Here is a 21,079-nt window from a genome sequence, read left to right as displayed (position 1 = left end):
CCCCTGGGAGGGAAGACAGCCAACGACCCTTCCTTCCCCTCCGTGGGAGGTGGCAGGCACCCAGGAAGTCCCTTCTAGGTTTGAATCTGTCACACGGAACAGTAGCAACAGGAGGGGAGAAGTGGTGTGTATGCTCTGAGCCGCTCTAACCTGGAGCCCCCAGCTCACTCCATGCCGCCCTCTAAAGATAGGTGAGAGGCTGAGGAGCCATCCAGATGATAGTAACAATGACAATGACTAGTTCACGGGCTTGTTGTGAGAGTTAACTACCATGGAGGGTTACAGCAAGCATTATAACACGGTCAAGTCTGATATGGATGCGACGGGGTGTCCTCCTCCTTCTCGTCATCATCAAGGTTATTTTGAGGCATGTTATGCCTTTTGGTAGTCTGCGTGAGAAGGTCGGAATCCTCCCATTTCCTACCGTATGGAATGAGAGAAGGTGGAGAAGGAAGGGGTATCTTCATAGGCCCACCTTGTCCCTGTGCAGATAGTGGATAGAGAATGGGCATCAGGCAGCTGCCTATGGTGCCAGGTGCTGGCAGGTTCGGGGAGCCTGGGGACATTCAAACAGGCGGGGGCAGGTTAGGGAGGGTCCTTGGAAGAAAGCAAGATGGGGTCACATCCCCTCTCTGAGCCTTGGCTTTCTCACCTGGAAAACGGGAACGGAAACCTCGCGGAGCCCTGTAAGGCTGAAAGAGAGAAGAGCTTTGCAGGTGCTGTGTCAGTGGAAAAGCTCTCCCAGATAAAGGGACAGTCATCGTTGTTGTCGGCAGTAAAGGGCAGTGATGTGGGGAGCGCTGGGGGGGCAGGGATGGTAATAGCAGACCCCTTTAGGGAGCCACGCCAGGCACCGCGTGTGTGCCGGGCGGACGTCTCACCTGTACCACTCAGCGCCCTGTTGCCACCTGCTCAGGATGAAGAACCTCGGGCAGAGAAAAGCTAAATATCTTGCCCGAAGTCCCAAAGCCAAGTAAGAGGCCGAGGTGGGATTTTAACCTAGATCTGGTCCTTGGCATGGTGCCCCAATACCCCTGATTCGCAATCCAGACCTAAGAAAGAAAACAATGATTGAGGCAAGTGTGGACATGCCCTGAGGGCTACAGAGCTGAGGCTGAGGATTGCTGATTACCTACAAGTACCTTTCTGGCACCCCTCCCTCTCAGCCTCGGCTTTGTCCCATTTGCCCCAAAACCTCCTGGGAGAACCTTCCCCTCCCCCTGCCGCCCCAAGGAATGGCCGCCCTACCGTCCAGCTAGGCCAGGAGTTCCCTCAGGAAGGGGAGGTGGCCGGACTAGAGAGTCTGCCTCCCCTCAGGCTAATCTTCAGCCCGCAGCTCCCCACCAAGTTCTCCAGCTCCTTGGAGAACAGCCAGGCAGAACTTTGCTCTGATGGCCTCCGGCAAGGGCTGGGGAAGAAAGCCAAACCTGGTGTTTATTTGCAATGCTGTCAACGAGCTGTGGTGGCCTGCCAAGCAGGTGTCGATGCCTCTCAACTCTTGCTCCGAAAACCACCACCCAGCGGGGCCCCGGAGCCCAGCACAAGTATGGCCAGATCAACGGGGGGTGGGGGGCTGCGGCCAGAGTGACCTGTCTTGAGGACCTGGCTGTCCCTGGGAGCCCTGCAGGCACCTCACAAGTGTCCCCCGCCCCTGCCCTCCCCTTTCCCGCTGCCCTGCAGAGTGGAGAAGCATCCTTGTTTGAGGTGAACATCCGGTACATCGGGGGACTCCTCTCAGCCTTCTACCTGACGGGAGAAGAGGTAAGTTGGCCCTTGGAGGACCCTGGACCATTCAGGTGGGAAAAGGCTTTAGAGAACATCCAGTCCCGCTCCCTCATGTCACCAGTGAGGAAGCAGGGATTCAGGGGGATTTGCCTGGGGCTGCCCATGTCCGCCCAGCCTCCACGGTGCCACCTGCAGGCTCTCTCTCTCATGTTTCATCTGATGTTTCCCTTCTCTTGCCCAGGTGAGCCCCGCTGGCTCCCACAGTTGCTAGTAAATTCTCCAAGGATGATGACTAGTCTACTCACACCAGCCCTGTAGCTCCTAGCACAGCACCCAGCAGTCTGGGCTCAGCACTGGCTTGGAGAGCTGCTGGACTGGTTTTTGCAGGTGCTAGTTTTCAGCATTGAGAAAGCTAAGACCATTGTTTCGCCATTTCCACCCCTGGGGCCCCTCAGCCTTGTCCTGCTCCACAGCCACTCCTCCGCTCCCCCTCTCCTTCCGGGTGCCAGCCACCGGCCAGAGGTCAGCTGCAGGTCTCAAGGGGCAACAGGGAGATGGGGCAGCCACTGGGGCTGGTCTCATGTCCGAAGTGCAAGGCCTCAGCCCCAGGCAAGCTGTGTTGGCTTCCAGAGGGTGGACTGTGCAGTGTGGGGAGAAGACAGAGCCCTGAGCAGGGAGGGAGTCAGAAAACCTGGGTCTCATCCCCACACCACACCTGCCTGTGATCTTGAGCAAGTCCTCCCCCACCCCTGGGCCTCGCTTCCTTCCCCACCATGGGGATGAACTCACAGAGCTCTTGTGAGATGGATCGGGAGGGATAGGAGTTGACCCTGAGCTGACCAGCTCCAAAGCCCATACTCTCCGTGCTACAAGAGAATTTTGAAAACCACAGAGCTCTGTAGAAATAGGAGGCTCTTCCTCCCTTCGAGAAGTCCCATGAAAGCGCAGCCCAAGTATCGGGGGGTGAGGCTGGCCAAGTCCCCAGCCATCGGTCATCATCGATCAGTTGTGTTCCCTGTTACCCAGAGGGGTCACGCTGCTCAGCACAACCGCTGCTCTGGGGTTAGATGCCTTGGCCTTGGCCCTTTCCCTTCCCTGCCCTTCTTCCTGCTCTGTCCACCCTGAGACAATATCATCCCTGCTCCTGCCACGGGGAGAGCCACCAAAAAATCCCTGCTAACCTCCAGTGGTGGTGTCTGAGGAAGTCAGCTGCAACCAAGGGTTCAGAGGCAACAGGTGCACTCTACTTCCTGTCACCTCGGGCCTCTCCATCAAGCCTGATCTCCTCAGCAGAGATTACCACTTGTACCAATCTGTCTCCAAACCAGTGTGGTTGGGATCCCTTGGCTTTGAGCCACACGAAACCTGAATCGTATTTGAAAACCCTAGGATAGGAAAATGACATGGAACAGAAAAGGCACCCTGTTCTTCCAGGCACTTGCCCAGCCTCCCTGCCACTCATGGCTGTGGAAGGTGGCCATAGCGTATAGATAGGGACAGGGGAGGGAGCCATGCAGCTCAGGGCTCTCAGGGGTCAGTTTGAGGGGCCAGCGATTGAGGGAGGAGCTGGTGCCCCTCAGTCCTGATGCTTGACCCAGCCTCCAGCCTCCACCCTCCTCATAGCGTATCCTGGCTCTGAAAACCTATCTGAGGCCTTGGCTCCCTAGTGATGTAGTCTGGCTGGGTCTGAGGACCCAGAGGAGGGGAGGTGCCCCAGGACCAGCCAAGAGGGTCCTCGGCTTCATGCAGGGTAGAAATCAAACACAAGCCAAGAGGAAGTGAGAGCAGAAGACTGAGGGCGAGTATAGGTACAGACAGAGCATCTGGGAGACTTGGGAAGGAAAAGGAGTCTTGTCTTTGCTTGGGGTCTGGGGTTTTTACTGAGGATTGTGGTCTGATGTACATGCCCTCTCAGATACCCAGGAACTGGTCAGAGCAAGGACAAGGAGCCAGGTGTCCTCCGTAAGTCACTTACTCCTTGGAGTCGGGGGTCTTGGCATCGAGATGTCTAGCATCAGTGTCTGGAATATGCACAGGACAGCCTCACCCGGTCATTCTTACCTGGTCATTCCCTCGATGCTATCTGTCATGCTGGAAGACTTCAAACAAATCGTTAACTCCTTGACCCTTGCAAAGAGGGCTACATTATTTGTACTATGAGGCGTGTGTAAGGCAGGTGCAGGTCCTGGCAAGAATAGAAGCAGGAAAAGGAGCATAAAAAGCAGCCCCCCCCCTTCGTGGCGTTGCCTCAGTTTCCCCATCTCACTTTAAGGATCATCAGTCTGACTCTCCAGGATGCAGACTGGACAGTGGGGTGTGGACAGGAGTGCCTGTGACTTAGAAATATTTCCCAAAGCCCAGGGAGCCCCATGTGGCTCAGAATCCCTGAATAGACAGGCTCCTGAGGTTATGGGCACAGCCCCTGTCCTCTAGCCATGCCCTGCTGATCCCTCTCTGTTCCCAGAGACTGTGCCACATGAGCCCAGTCTCACTGGTCCCCAAATACCCCATGAGGTGGGGGTCTTCATCTATTTACAGATGTAGGAACTGAGACTTAGAAGGAATGTGCTCAGGTCGCAGTCCCTGAGGGCTGTGCTGGGTCAGCTCGTGACCCCGTGGCCTTTCCACCACAGGCCTGAGTTGTAGCCCCCACGCAGCCTGGCCCAGTGTCACTCCTTGTGACCAGGGCTCAGCTGTACCGGACTGGGGACTCCCTCCCCTCTGTCCTTGGTCTCACACGTAGTGGGTGCCTGTGAAGTGGGGCTTTCCATTCTTCAAATACCCCAGGAGTATTTGTGGAATGGTGCCGGAGACCGCAGCCCCTTCCTGGGCTGCGGCCTTTCCTTGCTGCAGAGGAAACCTGGGGGAGGAGAGTCCCCTTCTGGGTAACCAGCCCCACAAGACCCACAGGAGAATAGCAAGCCTGCTGACAGCCACTCCAGGTGATGTTTGCACGGCTCTTCAAGTTCACATGGCCCATTCACTTACATACATCCTCTCGTTTGAGTTCCGGACGAACCCTGTGAAACAGCCGGGGCACATGTACAGTTAGTTCCGTTGCACACAGTTATAGTGCTCAGAGATAGTAAGTGGCTCACCTAAGGTCACAAAGCTGCTAAGTGGGAAGATCCAAACCTGGGCTCTCACTCCCAGCCCAGACACCTTTCCACTCTACAGAATGTAATTCTTGCTGGCCTCTCTCACCTCTGTTCTGGAACCTCTGGGCCCTGCCTGTTGCTTACCATGGCTGTCTGCAGCCATATAGCTCTGTGTTCTCTCTGTGTGTTGGAAAGGCAGCTTGGTATCAGTAGCTCCACAACCTTGGGCAAATTGCTTCTCTGAGACTCAGTTTTGTCATCCTCAAAGTGGTCAACATCTTCCCCACAAGGCGGTTGCAAGGATTAAAGGTCATGTAGAGACACCGACACATCGATGTATTGTGCTTTATAATAAGTAATATATATTTTTGGTCTGCATCCTGCTTCTGGCAGAGCTCCTAAAACCGTTGGAATTTCCTAAGTGATGAGAGCAATAAATATGTCTTTTGTTGTGTTAATTGGGTGACTTTTGGACACCACCAAAGGATAGAGGCTGGTTGCTAGGAAAACCTTGTACTTAGAGGGTAGTTATTTTCAGTCCCACCACCCTGACTTCCGGGGACAGGAGAGGGGCTGGATGCTGAATCGGTAGCCAGTTGGCAGTGGTTTAATTGGCCCTGCCCATGTGATGAAACCTCCATAAAAACCCAAAAGGACTGGGTCACAGAGCTTCTGGTTGGCTGAGCACCAGGAGATTTGGGGAGAGCGCCACACCTGGAGAAAGCATGGAAACTCCATGCCCTTTCCCCCATACCTTAACCCTCTGCATCACTTATATCTGACTCTTCCTGACTTCTGTTCTTTTATAATAAACCAGTAATCCAGTGAGTAAAATGTTTCCTGAGTTCCGTGAACCATTCTAGCAAATTAATCAAGCCCACAGAGGGGTTTGTGATAACGTGCTCCTAAGAGCACTTAAGAAGAAATCTTCTAGGAGTCCTCAGGGCAGAAGACAGCCAGTCGGCTGCCTGGAGCCTCAGGCTCAGGTTCAGGTTCTGGAGGGTTCCTTTGTGCCTCAGTGCTCAGCCTCCCAGGGGTCAAGTGATGATGTCAGGAGCCTCGAAGGAGAGCCCTTTGTTGTTGCTGAACCGGTGGCTTCTGGGGCAGAGGGCTTTGGAATCTGGGTCCTAGACAAGCTCCTCGGGGATTGTGGTGTGGCTGGCCCCTGTGCCCACTTCTGGGACCCTCTGTCTGGCACTGGACACTATCCTCTTCTGCCCCTATCACTGCCAGGCTCCACATGTGACTCTTCCCTTCCCACCCCTCCTCTCCCCAGCAACAACCACACCTGCCCTCCGAGGCCTCTCTGCCACATCCCAGCCGGATCCGGCAAAAACTGCCCCGCAGCCATCCCTCCACAGCTGCCTCAGCCCATATATTGTGCATATTGGGGTTGGGAACTCAAGATGACTTTGTTTTGCAACACTCAGGAGGTCCAGCTCCGGAAATGAAAGGAAACGTGTGTTGTTCCACCCGGAATAGTCACGTTTTAAAAAATAAATACTACTTACTGTGGGCTTGTTTTTATTATGAAAAAAAGCACAGAAATAGAGATACGCCAAATGAAGAAAGCAAAATTCCTCCACGAGCCTACCCCCTACCCCTAGGAGACCATTGTTAATATTTTAGTGTATTTCCTTCCCAACCTTTTCTCACGCATCCGTGTGCATGTAATTTTTACTAACTTTGAATTACACTGTTTCAAAGTATATTTTTCTTTTAATGAACTGGAACCCCTTTCTTTGCTATTAAATAATCTGCATCATGCCAGTGGCTGCACGGTATTCTATTGCCTGGACAAGCCATAATTTAACCACTTCCCTATTGTTTGATATTTAGAATATTTTCATGTTTCCCATGTTTCCCTTGAAATAAAGTTAAATCTTTACAACATCCTTCATTACTTATTTAGTTAGAATAAATTCCTAAGAGGGAAGCTGTGGCGTCAGAAAGTCACAGGTGCTTTTGAATTAGAACAGTTTGAAGGGGTCAGAGCCTCCCGCAGGGCCCTGAGGCCTGGGAACCCCCATTCACCTTTTCCGTTCATTCCCATCTAAAAAATGGGAACCGTGGGCAGATTCAGAATGTCAAGGGGGAAAGGCCCCACCCCCCACCCCTGGTGTTACACGTGGGACGGCAGTGCTTTGCTGGGAAGCACACAGCAGCCAAATTGGGAGGCAGGGATTGAACCTGGGGCGGGGCAGGACTCCTAATCCAGTGCTCTTCACACCCTGTCCAAACGTACTTCCCCCGCACCCAGCCCGTGGTGTCCTGGTCCATTGGTGACGGCGGCCCTGGCTACTTCATCCTCCTGGCGGCCACCCGGAGCACAGCTGGAATCACTGAGCCTTCAGAGTCCCGACACTGCCGTGAGGACTTTACAGCTATTACCTAATCTTCATTCCTCCCAACAGCCTCTGAGGAAGGCAGTAGTGGCCTTGTGTTATGAGTGAGAAAGGAAACCGAGGCTCGGAGAGAGGTGCCTCGACTAAGGCCACGTCACCAGGAATTCGAGGACCCGGGTTCATAGCCAAGGCTGTCTGACTCCAGAGCCCAACACAGCATCACCTCCCACTCCGGGCCAGCAGCTCCTGGGTTCATCCGCCGGCGGGAGCAGCTCCTCGAAGTGATGGCGCCCACCCAGCCCCGTTCACGATGCCCCATGCTTCTTCCTTTACAGGTGTTCCGAATCAAGGCCGTCAAGCTGGGAGAGAAACTCCTGCCCGCCTTCAACACCCCCACGGGAATCCCAAAAGGTGTTGTGAACTTCAAAAGGTAGGACATCTGCTGGTTTCCCACTTCTGGCTTTGGCTGCTTCGGTGTGGAAACTGAGGCACAGGGAGAGGACAGTACCCGCCTTGGGAATCACAGCGAGCCAGTGGCACAGTGGAGGTTGGCCTTAGCCAAGGACTCTCCAGGGCCAGTGTTTGTCACCACACCTGGGGCTTAGGTTTCATAAGACCTGATCTTCCTGAGGTGTGGAGGGGCAACTGTTCTGTGATCGTCCCCCAACACTGCCTTGACTCACTGCCCTACGGGTGTACCCCATTCACCTCCCTCCCCAGCTAGGGTCAGCAGCCAATAGGCACATCACACCCTCCTGCCATGAGGAGGTACCCCAAACTGCTAGGGAGTCTCGAGACTCTGAGCAGAGGGACCCCTGGTCTGCCGACTGCCACCCTTGGCCCCAGCAGGGCTGGGTCTCAGGAACCCAGTGTCAGAACCCAGAAGGGTTTCTGGGGGGCATCAAGGTCACAGAAGCTCAGACTCCAAGGATTGAAGGCCCTGGCCAAGGTCACATAAGCCAGTAACCGACTGACCATTCCAGGACACAAACCCAGGACTTCCAACTCCATTTTTGATCATTCTTTTTTTTTTTTTTTTTTAATTTTTTTTTTCAATGTTTATTTATTTTTGGGACAGAGAGAGACAGAGCATGAATGGGGGAGGGGGCAGAGAGAGAGGGAGACACAGAATCGGAAACAGGCTCCAGGCTCTGAGCCATCAGCCCAGAGCCTGACGCGGGGCTCGAACTCACGGACCGCAAGATCGTGACCTGGCTGAAGTCGGACGCTTAACCGACTGCGCCACCCAGGCGCCCCGTTTTTTTGATCATTCTTATTGGAATTTCCCCCTCTTTAGAAATAATAACTTCTCATTGCAGATAATGTGGATTATACCAAAAGTGTTAGATAAGAGCAGAAAACTCCCATGTGGTTCCACTAGTCACAGAAAGCACCGGTAATGCTTCTGTTCTACTGGCTCGGTATTAAAACGTTGATTCTTATTGGCTGCTTCCGTGATTTTGCTTCCTGATCTGTTGCTTAATTCAGTGTGTGAACTGAACCTGAGACTTTCTGGGTAGTCACTAAGTCACAGAATGCCCGAGTGGAGGGGACCTTGAGTGGTCCAGTTAGAGAAGAGCAGAGCAGGGGCTGCAGCTGGGTCCAGCTCCAGAGCCCGTGGGGTGCCTACCTGCCCCCCTCCGCGCTGCTACCCTTCCCTCCCGTGGGGATGGGAGCGTGTTTATATCCACTCACTTTCCAGGTGTGGCGACTGAGACCCAAAGAGGGGAAAGGACAGGGTCACAGTCCAGAGGACTAATGGCGAGCCAGCTTCATGATGTGTGAATCTTCACGAGCATGAGTCTGGCTCCTGGGGACCCCCGTGTGCCCCGTTGTCTTGCCTTTGCTCACTCTGTTCCTCCACCGGTTGCCCTCCTCTCCCAGCTTCCCTGGCCAGCAAAGCCTGGCTCACATGCCACCTGTGCCATCAAGCCAGGAGCCTTTCAGCCTCTCCTGGCCTCCAGGAACTTCGTTTGCTTCCTTACGGCCTCGTCGCGTGCCTCTTCCTGTTCCCTGCTGGCCTGGGAGCTTCTTGAAGGCAGGATCTTGGGGCAGATATTTATATGACCCCATTATTCACACAGAGTCTCAGAGAGGAAAAGTAACTTGCCCAAAGTCTTAACAGCTAATAGGTAACTGGGGCTAAGATTCCAACCCATTTTGTTACAGACTGAAAGCTCTGCTCTGAACACCTGCCGGGCCCTCCCTCAGACAGGACCCATGCTGCCCCCCCCCCCCCCCGCGCTGCAGGAGCAGACCCCTGGGAGATGTTGTAGGAGGCACCCAGGAGCTCCCTGGGGCCGTTCGCGAGGTTCTCCGAGAACCCCGAGTCCACCTCACCAGACTTCCTGTTCCCTCTCCTGAAGGGATGTCTTTTTTTTTAACTGAAAGATTTTTTTTTTTTTAAGTTTATTTATTTTGAGAGAGAGAGAGAGAGCAGGGGAGGGACAGAGAGAGAGGGAAAGAGAGAGACTCCCAAGCAGGCTCTGCACCATCAGCACAGAGCCTGATGTGGGGCTCGAACTCATGAACCCTGAGATCATAACCTGAGCCAAAACCAAGAGCCGGGCAGTTAACTGACTGAGCCACCCAGGTGCCCCCTGAAGTGACGTCTTACCTCAGGACTCTCAATCCAGCAGTGGCTCCAGCCAGCTGCCGGGAGGGAAGGAGGGCGCCTCACCGGAGGCAGGGGCTCTGGGCTCTGGTCGCATGTCGGCTTCCTCTCTGTCCCGGGGAGGTCCCACTCTTCTGGTCCGCCTGCCTGGGGCCTCACAAAAGAGAGGGGACACATACACTGCTTTGCCACTTCACTTACTGTCTGATCGGAAAACATTCCTGGGGTGTGACATCACATAAATCCCAGCAGAGGCCACAGAGGGGCCCTCAGGGCCAACCGAATCCCGTCCTCAGTGCCGGGGCTGATGTCTCAGAGCCGGGCCCTTGGAGCTCTGCTCAGATCCCTTTCCCACAAACACCAATCCTGGAGAAACGCAGCCAGCCGTCAGGGAGGAGACACAAACACAGTATCTTTGCGGCTCTCTCTCCCAGGGCTAGCTCCCCGGCCTCGCTGCCTGAGTCTGGGATAGGACCTTAGCTTCGCCGTCCTTCCCTCCTCTGTGCGTGGCACTGTGCGCCCCCAAGCCCTGCAACCACAGCCCTGCAGGGCTGTCTGCCTTACCCCTGTCCCTCAGAGCCGGGACCGGATGCGACACAGATCCTGACATTTCTGATTAAGAAAATGCATTTAGTTTTAGGCTATTTGCATGCTGTCAGTGCTGTATACATATGTATGTATATGCATATTTCCTGGCAACTCCTCCCTTTCATTTTCTGGGTAAGAGAGTCTGTTGCTAAAAATGCATCCCTGTTCCACCCCGGGGGAATGTCAGGGATGAGTACTGCCCGGCCCGCGTGGCGCTGAGTTTGCGCTTTGGAGAGGGCCAGCTGGTGGGAGCTGGGGCACACGCTGCTGTCCCTGCCCCGGGCAGGGCTCGCTGTGGGCAGCTCTATGAGGAAGGGCCAGACGGGGTCCCAGCAGGAGGGGTGCGTAACTAGGCCCTGCCCGAAGTGAGCGTGACTGCTCCTCCTGCCTGGGAGGCAGAGGCAGGGACAGCTGTGACCTGTGACCTGCGGGCACCACTGAACCCTCTGAGTGGCAGTGGCCAGTCCAAGGACTAACCTCTGTGCCACACTCGACTGCCGCCCCCCCAAATCATACAGGCGGAGATACGCGACCTCGCCTGTCACCCTCTCTAGCATCCCTACACTCACACACAAACACTTCCATTCGCACACCCCTGCCACACACACACATACACACCTTAATAAGTGCTAGTGTTTGGTGAGCATGTCACTGTGTGCTACACGCAGTGTGAACACATGACATGCATTCTCTCTTTTCAACCTCACGGACCCCATTTCACCAGTGGAGAAACCGAGGCTGGGAGAGGTGAGGTCACTTACCCAAGGTCACACAGCAGTAGAGTGAAGTTGGAATCCGGGTCTGTCTGGCTCCAAAGTGAACAATTATACCAGACCCATGAGCGCGCACACAGACACGCACAGACACGCGGGAGTTTCTGCCATGCTGGGGAGGGGCATTGATGAGCAACCCTTCCCCCAGGGGGGAGAACACGGGCTGCACATGCACCTGCAGGCTTCAGAGACCGGGACGGGGCAGGGGGCAGACCTTCCGTGAGCCCGTGGCCTCGCAGGGCTGATCCACGTGCCTTCTGGTCTCTGGATGCTGCCTAGAATACATGCAGCTGGGGCACACGGTAGCTAGGATTTGGATTTGGATTCGGATTCAACGCTACCATTTCTGTCACTTACTCTGTGACCTTGGAGAAGTGTCTCCCCCTCTCTGAGTCTGAAATAAGAATCGCAGGATCTACCTCTGAGGTTGGCTGTGAAGATAAGATAAGGTGCTAGAGCTGCCTGGCACCCATCAGGAACTCAGTCACTCAAACGAGCAATAATTTTAATAAACTACAAACACATAATTTATATGTGCATAATTGCATAATGTTAAAAATGACGGCAATTACATGCTTAATTTATAACTCACAATAACTCTATGAGGTGTGGGTACTGTCATTGAACAGATGAGGAAACTGAGGTCTAGAGAGATCAACCGACCAGCCCGAAGTCGCCTGGCCGGGTGCTGAGGGATCCGGCATTGAAGGCAGGCAGGGGAGAGGGAAGGCGACCGCCCACTGCCCGCCTCTGCCCGGCACTTGTGTGCCTGTCTGCCAAGCTGGTTCCGCTGCAGGAAGCCCACTCAGGAGGGTAATTGTTGGGAGGGAGGGGAGAGGAAGGAGAGGCTCATGTGAAGGCAAATGAGAACAAAAGACGGGGGGGGGGGGTGACTGGCGGCTTTTTTGACCTTGAATTTCTCTGCGAGGGCAGGAAACATCCATTATTCAAGAATCCCTCTGTGGGTACCCACGGCTCCCACTAAGAAAGCTGGAAAGAGAAGTCTCACTTAGCCTGAAGGAAAAGGGACAGAGAAGGGACACTTTCCCCTTCCCTCTGGGTCGATGTGGGGTCATCTGGGTGGGAGACCGTTAGGGGATGTGCAGAGCCCAGTCTGAATCCCGCCTCCACCACCTCCCGGCTCCAACCTTCCAGTAACTTACTTCCTTCTCTGAGCCTCAGTTTCCTCTTTGCATATTGGGAATAATGGTATTTTACCTTGTGGGGTTTAAATGAAGTAAAGATGCAAACAGCTTGACCCAGGGCCCGGTATCTTTAGTGGCTCAATAAACAGAAGCTGTTTTATTTATTATCCGAGAGTGAGTCTCCCCTCTCTATGCAACCCATCCCTCCCCATCTGCCTCCTGCCTCCAAATCAGGGAAATACCGAGGAGGTGGAGACAGGAAAAAGGGACCAGTGGTCATCTCTTTATGGAGGCCACTGGAGTCCTCCATTTGTTTCTGGAAGTTGAGACTGATGAATTTGACTTCAGAAACTATATCCAGGGTGGATAATGGAGTTTAGAGAGGAGAGGGTCTGCCTCAGAAAAGCCCCAGCCCACCCCAGGAAAGGGAGTGTCCCTCAGATGGCAAACCATGATCTCCTAAACCCATCTTCTCCCACGCCTGCCTCCCTAGGTCCTGTCCTGAGGAGACAGAGAGACAGAGCCCAGTTCTTGGGGAGGCACAGCTATCCCAGCAAGGAAGCAGAGGGGCTTCCGGAGGCTAGGGCAGAGCCAGCCCCCCTCAGCCTGTACCTTGTAGCCCCTACAAATAGGGGGCACTCACTCCACGCTGCTCTGTCCCACAGGAAAGATCATCATGATACATTATGAGGAAACTGAGGCACAGGGAGAAGCAGCAGCTTGCCCAAGGCCACTCCCACCCTGCACTTTTCTCCTCCCTCTTCACCCCACAAAAGACCTAGGAACAGAGACCGGGACCAATTACTTTGCCCAGCTTGATGATGCAGGAACTAAGGTGCATAAGGAGGGGATGATTTGCCCAAAGCCACTGAGCTAACAAACTTGACCCTGGCCCCCTGGCTACAGGTGCCAGGGAGATTTAAGTGAAAGCACCTGGGAAGGCAGCAGCCTTACTTATTATCATATAACTTAAAGAGAGGCAGCCCACACGATGGTTGGGACAAGCTCTGTCGTCAGGCCAGCCTTGGGCCCCGGGTGCTCCACCTAACTGTGATCGAGAATGGGTGGCATCACCATCCCAGGCCTTGTTGTCCTCATCTGTGAAAGGGCCAGATGGGAGGGTTACCTGAGACTCCGCACGGTTCCTCCTTAGAAGCACCCAGGTCCTGGAAACGGTTAGTCGACAGCCTTCTCCAGCGAGGTCACAGGGCCAGGCTAGGATCTCTCTAAGACGTTCGTGAGACATGCCTGATCAACAGCTGAGGAAACCTTTGCTCCGAGAGCCCCTGTTTCTTTTGTTCCTAACCTCGGGATCCAGCAGCTCGAGGCGTGTGGGCACGCCAGAGACACCTGCCTGATGGGTATGGGTTCCACAGAATGCCAGGCAGGGGCCATTGTGTGCCCTTGGGCAGCACTGACAGTGTGGGGAGAGAGGGGGAAAGGGCCAGGAGGGGTTCCTGCTTTTCATCTGCCCCCATTGTGACCCAGCCACAGTCATGTACTCTCCACAGGCAGCACCACTGACTGTGAAGCGGTTGGCTTGCCTTCAGAGGACAGAACGTGTTCTGTGGGGTCTTTGTGATCGATCTCACCTGTAAATTGGGCATGACTTGGGGGCCAGGTCTTGGCCACCGAGACAGCTCTGCTGCCGTCCTTGGGCCCAGAGGCCTCACAGGGGCTGCTTGACGATGGAAACAAAGAGTCGTGCAGGCAGACGGGTCTGGCTTCAAATCACCTGCAGCAGGTCAGTTCGCTGCCCTCAGTGTCCTCATCCACAAAATGGGGCCATGGGCAATACTGACCCCCAGGGAGGAGCACCCGAGAGCAGATGGCCTGACGCTAGTGGGTGATCGATGGATCCCCCACTAAGCAATCCCTGTCACTCCCAGCATGGGAGCCAGCCTCACAGACAGTGGGGTGACAGGTGCTTCTGTCTTTTCACAGCAGCTCCAACAGGAGCTGGGGCTGGGCCATGGCAGGGAGCAGCAGCATCCTGGCGGAGTTCGGGTCCTTGCACTTGGAGTTCTTACACCTCACCGAGCTCTCTGGCAACCAGGTGTTCGCAGAAAAGGCAAGTCTTCTCCCAGCTCCTCCCTGTTCTCCATACCGGGAGCGCCACAGGAAAGTGGGTCAGCGATGAGCAGGGTGGCCGGTGGGGACCTGGAAGGCGACCAGCCACCGCTGAGACGGCCCGTGGCTGCTCGTGGAAGCCGTGCGTGTGCCCAAAGCCAGGTGGCACGGAAGGTGAGCACAGGGAGTAATCAGGGCCCTGCCAGGGCAGGGAAGAGGTGAGGCTGCCGGAAGGTTTTCACTGGTGCCGTCGGACCCAGAGAAAGTTCGGCAACGGAAATCCAGGCACCAGCTCGCCTTGGCAGGAATTGGCCACCGGCTGCAAAAGTCCCCTTTCCAGAGACAGTTAACTTTTTCGTGTGAGATCTGCCTGCCTTTCCCTTCCAGATGCCCGCCTAGCTCATGCTGTCAGCAGGCTGGCAAAGCGGTCTCACTCCGCAGCTGAGGCGCACGTCTGTTCTCCCTCGCTGGTGCCAGGCTGGCTGAGGCCACGGGGGTGCTGAGAGCTATAGCATCCAGGCTATCATCCAGTCTGACAGCTGTCCGCTCCTGCCCCTCTGCGAAGCCCTCCGGAAGACGCAGTTCCTCCACGTTACAGCCCGTGGCAGTCCCACCACCTGCAGGTGTCTCGCCGGGTCTGACCCCAAACCGGAGGAGGGGAAGCGTATACATACCACCCTCAGATGGCGGTCAGGCCCCCAGGCAATTGTCCCTTCCTGAGTCCCGCCCAGGGAGATGAGGCCCCGCCTCCAAGGAGAACCCTTTGGAGGCCCCCACCCCCAAAGCCTTCCCTGCTCTGAATATTAGCCTCTTGGAGTCCTAGGAACACGGGGAGAGCAAAGATTCACGCCCCCACCCGGTGGCTCCCAGTCTCGAGTCCACCATCCAGCCTCAGAGCGTCACCCTGCACTCCTGTGAGGAAACACATCTCTGGGATTCCCCCCAGGCCGGGAATCTGCATTTTCAATAAGCACTCATGTGTCTTTTGATGCCAGGTGTAGGAGAAGCGCTTATTCAGTGTGGGAATCCCTCTGAGCATTCTTTGGGAGCTCAAGAGCTTTTCAGCCCCTTGATCACTTCCTCTGTGTTGGGGCTCACTACCCGCCCCCCGTAAATGGCCTGTCATGTCAGACCTGCACTTCAGAAGCTTTTCCCTTGTATTGGGAGGACTCTGCCACCCTGGGACCCCACCTTGAAAGTTCATGGAGTAAGTTGAATCCCACTTCCTGATCAGTCTTATTTTCCTATCCTTTTTTCCCTACCTCCAAGCCCTGCCTCCCCCAGCCTCCGTGTTTCCTTTGCCATGGAGCCAAATTCCTCCGGGAAGGTTGTGACTGGCTTACGATGGAGAGGGACAGGGAGCTCACTCTAGTCCCTGGCTAGTCTGGACACACTAGCTACCACTGCCTGAGCACCTACTAGGTGCTGGGTGCCTTATAGTATCCCTAATCACCCCTCCAAACCCTGAGGTGAGTCCCCTTGTTGTCCCCTTTTTATAGAGGAGGAAACTGAGACTCAGAGGTTAAGTCACTTGTCCTGGGTCATCCAGCTGGTAAGTGAGAAAGCCAGGATTCAAGCCCAGGACTTCCTGACTCTGAAGCCCACGTTCTTTCAAGACCAGATTAGTATAGCAGGCTTCAGGCTTTCCCCCCTCAAGTCCATCTGCTTGTCTCTCTGTCTCTCTCTACATTTACATTCTCTGGCTATTTTCATCCCCCAATCATGCCTCCCACAGAGGCGATTATTGGCAGTCAACAAATTGGCCCAAATTCTAGAAGCACCCGCACCCTCCAGGGGAGCTAATTTAGCCTGCTTCACTGCTCCCCACCAGGACAGTCGAGAATAACTCAGGTACAAGCACATCCCTGTCCCCCGTAATGGACTCCGCTAACATAAATGGATATGAAATCTCATGTGGTAGAGCAAAGTGCTGTCCCCTGGAAAGAAAGGTCTGACAGCTAAAAGGCTGCTGCTCTCCCTGCTCCTCGTCTTGTAGATAAATCTGTGAGCATGATATAGTACCGTCCCTGAGGGCCTTTCTGTTCTGCTGGATTCTGTGCTGGAAGGATTTCCTGTGCTGCCAGAGAGCAGACCCCAAGGGATGAATGAAGCCTTCCTGCTTCTCGCCCTTTGTAGCCCCGAAGGTGGCAAATCGCGCCTCTTCTCACTCCAGCTGGGGCAGCTTCTGCTACACGCGCTGCACGGTCCCTGCCCTGATCCGTGTTGGACACAGGGGCGACTCTGTGTGGTCAGCCAAGACGTGACTCGTGTCCTGGCTCTGCCACTTGATGAGCTGAGTGGCCACGGGCAAGTCGCCGAAACTCTGAGGCCCAGGTTTGTCATCTGTTAAACAGAGATAATACCACAAAGGTTATTCTCAGGGTTGGAGGTAATGTGTTTATAATGGGCCTGGCTCGGAAGAACTGAGAAATGTTACCAGCTGTGTAGTGTTGTCGTGAAAACCCTGAGATGCCTCTTAGGGCAGGGGGGTGTTGAGGGGCCCAGGCCCTTCCTCTGGAATGGTTCCTGTGGTGTCAGAGAAAATAACATATTCCTAGGCTGAACCATATGAAAGAGCCAGCGTCTGACCATTTCTGACCCACAAAAAAGGCAGTTTTACCTACTAGCACTTACACATGAGCTGCTATCACTTATAGGAACCACCCCCCCCCTTCAGAAAAGGCCCATCCCCCGGAGTGATGCACAGTGAGGAAGGGGCGAAGCGAGGGGGGCGTGGGGGCCTAGCAGGGCCCCAGGCAGAGTGGTCCGTGCAGAGGCAGCGGCCAGGCCCCACAGTGGCCGTCTCCTGCCGTGCCCCATCTTGCCACCTCCGGGCCGCGGCCTGCTGTTGGTTACGAAGCTCTCCCTCCTGCCTCCTCGGAGTGGTTTCCTCTGTGGATCCGAACAAGCTGTCTCCGTCCTCATCGGCTGAAAGTCACTGGCTCCTTCCAGAAAGTGAAGGGGCGTCTGGCGTTTGTATCTTGGCAGGTCAGGAACATCCGGAAGGTCCTCAGGAAGATTGACAAGCCCTTCGGCCTCTACCCCAACTTCCTCAGCCCAGTGAGCGGAAACTGGATGCAACGTGAGTACAGAGATGCCACTACCCGCCCCCCGCCCGCCCCCCCCCCCCCCCCGACGCACACACCGCCTTCAACTGATTGCCGCCAGCATCCGGTGCAAGGCACCTGGGCCGAGTGATGAGGGACACATTCATCAGAGCCGAATGCCAGCAAGGCTTTTGCTCTGTGCTCCCAGACACGACCTGTCCTGCCAGGCACTGTGGGGAGGCTTCACTGTTGTCATTGCTCTTGTGAGGGGTGTGATGGCCACCACCTAGTGAGGCCTGCCCTGTGCGTCCCCCGCAAGCTCGCTGTCTCCAGCCGTCTGTCTCTCAGGATGTTGCTGAAGCCTCCCTCGTCATCCCCCAAACTTGTGGGAGTGTTCCACGTAGACCCATCTACTCCAGAAGTGGCCCCAAGAAAGACCATACATCCTCTCCCAGCCCCTTTGATCTGGTGCCCCACCTCCAACTCTAATCTTTTTTTTTTTTTTTGAATTCTTAAGTGGATTAACTATACAGCAGTACAAAGATCATGAATTCACCTCTGTATCTTACACCTACAAGAATTGGTCCTGGGATTTCCTGCTATTCTCTACTCAGAGGCTTGTTCCTCAACCAGACACGTGTGGGTCGACCCAGAGCCTCATTTTCAGCCCCCAGCTCCACCCACTGAAACGGAATGGGGTTTGGTGGGGGGGGGGGGGATGTGCAGGCTGGAGAGTGTTGAAAAGTCTCCCAGGACCCTGGGATTGTTCCCTTGTCAAGAGGCCTTGATTATGAGGCCATAGCACGAATTGGGGGCGGCAGGTTCCTCGGGCCCTGCTTCTAGGGGCTTCCCAGAGCACCCCGACCCTCACCTCCGCCATTTCTGCTCAAAGACCCGTTTCCCTTTCCCTGCCTCCAGCTCCAGTTGTTATGACATCAGCAAGGGCTCAGGGGCAAAGTAGATATGAGTCTAATTACTGCACGGCTGTAGGGAATTCACTTTATCTCTCTGAGCCTTGGTTTCCTCTCCTACACATGGGAGGAGAGCTAGAGTTATGTTCTTTGTGCACCATGGAGGGGTGTGGGAGTAACGGTCAGAAGGGGCAGGAAACAGATTTCAGTTCATCTTCCAAAGATATGTGTTGTTCTAAAAGATGATGAATACCCATCAGTAAAAGTATACAGTCAGGGCCCGGAGGGCTGGCCAGCCGGCGGGGACACCACGGAAAAGCTGCAGAGGCATCGTTCTTCCACCCCTGAGTCTCTGTGATTACAGGTCCAGAAGGCCCAGAAAATTTGACCCAGGAATTTTCCCTGATGATGACCTCACTCCCAAGTGGCCTCCTGCAAAAACCACTTACAGAAATGCAAAGTATTTTTAACCAAAACACACCGCCAAATCCAAAAGTGCAGGGAGAAAATGAAGGTTTGAATTACAGATTATGGCCACGGGAAGAGACAGTTCAATAACTGTTACTGCTTTTAATTGCAAGGCCCGACTGGGTAAAGAGATAAACTGCCCCCCTGCTGGCCTTAGCCGCTCCAGCAAAAGCCATAAAGAGAGGGAGAGGGGCGTGGCTTCCCAGTCCCAACAGCTACCTTGGCAAATTACAGGGAGCCCCCCACCCACCCCGCTGAGAAACATAACTTTCTTTTCAGGCTGCGCCAGGGGTCGCAAGACTGAGCAAAGTCGGTCACATGCGGAAAATTGTTTCATATTAATAAAATATGAATCAGGGGCGCCTGGGTGGCTCAGTCGGTTAAGCGTCCGACTTTGGCTCAGGTCATGATCTTGCAGTTCATGAGTTCGAGCCCCGCGTCAGGCTCTGTGCCGACAGCTCAGAGCCTGGAGCCTGCCTCAGATTCTGTCTCCCTCTCTCTCTGCCCCTCCCCTGCTCATGCTCTGTCTCTCAAAAATAAATAAACATGAAAAAACTTAATAGAATAAAATATGAATCTGAGGCCTGCTAGAGAACAGAGGGAAGCCTATCAAGCCCTGCTCACCCGGGCGCCTGCCTTCCTCCTTCCATGAGCTTGGCACCTGGACTCATCTCAGGTTTTCTGTGGTTTTTGCTGAGACTTTTTGGTAATTGTGTATTTTCCCAACAGATGAGAACATTCCCAACTTGCATAAGCTAAGTGTGTTCGCATTCTTTTCCTTCCTTGAATCCTCTGGATTCAAAGCGCGTTTGCAACCACAGCAATTGAAGCTTGGAGAGAAGGAGCTAGGTCTGCGTCCGGGTCCCAGGCCCCCGCTGCTCCCGCTGGAAACTGAGCTGCAGGGTAACAGGGGAGGCCAAGACCCTCCTGCCACTGGGACTTCACAGCCAAGACAAGTTCACCAGCCTCCTGCTGGTACCAAGCACAGATGAGACTGAGCCTCACAGAGCCCCTCAGAGCTCAGAGAGCTGCCCGCCCTTCAGCTTGGCCCCTGGAGTGGCTTGTCTGGTCCACTGCCTGAATCCCACACCTTCCTCGATGAGAAGGTGTGGCAATCTAGATTCTCCCCAGTGGGTACGTAGCGTGAGCTGCCCACTGGCCCCAGTTTGGCAGCCTCCCCCAGGTTCACGGTACTTTCCTGAGAGCCAGTGTAGGGTGGCGGCCTCCCCCTGCCAAGTGTGATGACACGATCAGGAAGCAGCAAAGCCCATCTCTGTTCAGGCTCATGCACACCAACTCATGCTCCTGTTTTGTATTTTATTGATCAAAAGATTGAGGCCCAGCGGGGAAGATGGCCTGCCCTGAGCTAATGGCAGATCTTCGCCTTCTGATTCCCACCCCTGGGCTCTCTGTGTGCCAAGTGACAATTGTTCACTTTGGTAGAGGCCCCTGAGAAGCTCTGCGCGTGTCCCCAAGAGGGTGTCCTGTCCCAAACTCCCATGGCACTCCTGGGGGCCTGGCTCCCGTCTCCTGCACGTACACACACTGCAATCACATGATGAAGTCCAAACTCTTTGGCTTGGCGTTCGAAGCCCTTCCCAACACAGCTCAAACCTACCTTATTTTCTTTCGTTCAGGACTTCCTGGGCATCCACTGGGTGCCATACAGGCGCTGGGCATAAAATGAGAGTCATATGCGGTTCCTCCCCAGAAAGAGCCCACAGCCTGGTGGGGGAGGTGGACCCATAAGCAGAAACTTACACCACAGCTTTGGGGGCAGCCAGCGGCAAGGACACTCCCAGTAAGAGTAGGACCTGCTACCACTGAGTGCTTGCCACGTGAGGGCCGGATTTGCGTGTGCGTTATCTCACCTCTCATGGTCATCCTGCAGGGAAGGACTGTGAGCAGGTTTATGAGGACACAGAAAAGCCTTTCTGAGGAGGGGATGCCCGAGCTGGGGTGTAGCAGGGAGGAAGTGTTAGCCGGGCAAGGGGGGGAAGGGTGTTTCTGGCAGAGGGGTCACCACAGGTGAGAGCGAGTGTGGGGAGGCAAGGGGCTAGGAGTGTCTGGGGTGGTGGAGAAAACAGTGACAGGAAGCAGCCCCAGGTGAGCCTGGCGGTGACAGTGCCCTCGGCTGTGTGCCCGTGTGCCTCTTCTGTGGGCTGTGAACTGTGGGAGGGCCCTGAGTGGAGGCGGACCCGATTTAACTTCCGGCCTTCCTCAGCCCCCTGCTCGGCACGGACCTGCTCCAGCCATGGACACGCCATGGACATGCGGGGCCTGGCATGCCCCACG

The 21,079-nt window shown here is 54.9% G+C and overlaps 1 protein-coding gene across 2 annotated transcripts in view; it reads left to right on the top strand.

Annotated features, from left to right (window-relative positions):
- Positions 1 to 21,079, top strand: part of MAN1C1 (mannosidase alpha class 1C member 1) — a 141,042-nt gene that overhangs the window by 106,464 nt on the left and 13,499 nt on the right. Inside the window, exons 4-7 of one of the 2 annotated variants that reach the window (XM_047083490.1) lie at positions 1,681 to 1,761; positions 7,504 to 7,598; positions 14,236 to 14,359; positions 17,347 to 17,440. In XM_047083490.1, coding sequence (XP_046939446.1) covers positions 1,681 to 1,761; positions 7,504 to 7,598; positions 14,236 to 14,359; positions 17,347 to 17,440 — 394 coding nt within the window. Of the gene's footprint in view, positions 1 to 1,680; positions 1,762 to 7,503; positions 7,599 to 14,232; positions 14,360 to 17,346; positions 17,441 to 21,079 lie in introns of both variants that reach the window. The other variant, XM_047083489.1, reaches the window with a different exon arrangement.

The sequence above is a fragment of the Lynx rufus genome, unplaced genomic scaffold (assembly GCF_022079265.1).
Source record: "Lynx rufus isolate CCGP_SWC_20201006 ecotype Redwood Valley unplaced genomic scaffold, mLynRuf1.p SCAF_2, whole genome shotgun sequence".
NCBI lineage: Eukaryota > Metazoa > Chordata > Mammalia > Carnivora > Felidae > Lynx > Lynx rufus.
The sequence above is the reverse complement of the archived record's forward strand: the minus strand, read 5'-3'. Positions and strand labels throughout refer to the sequence as shown.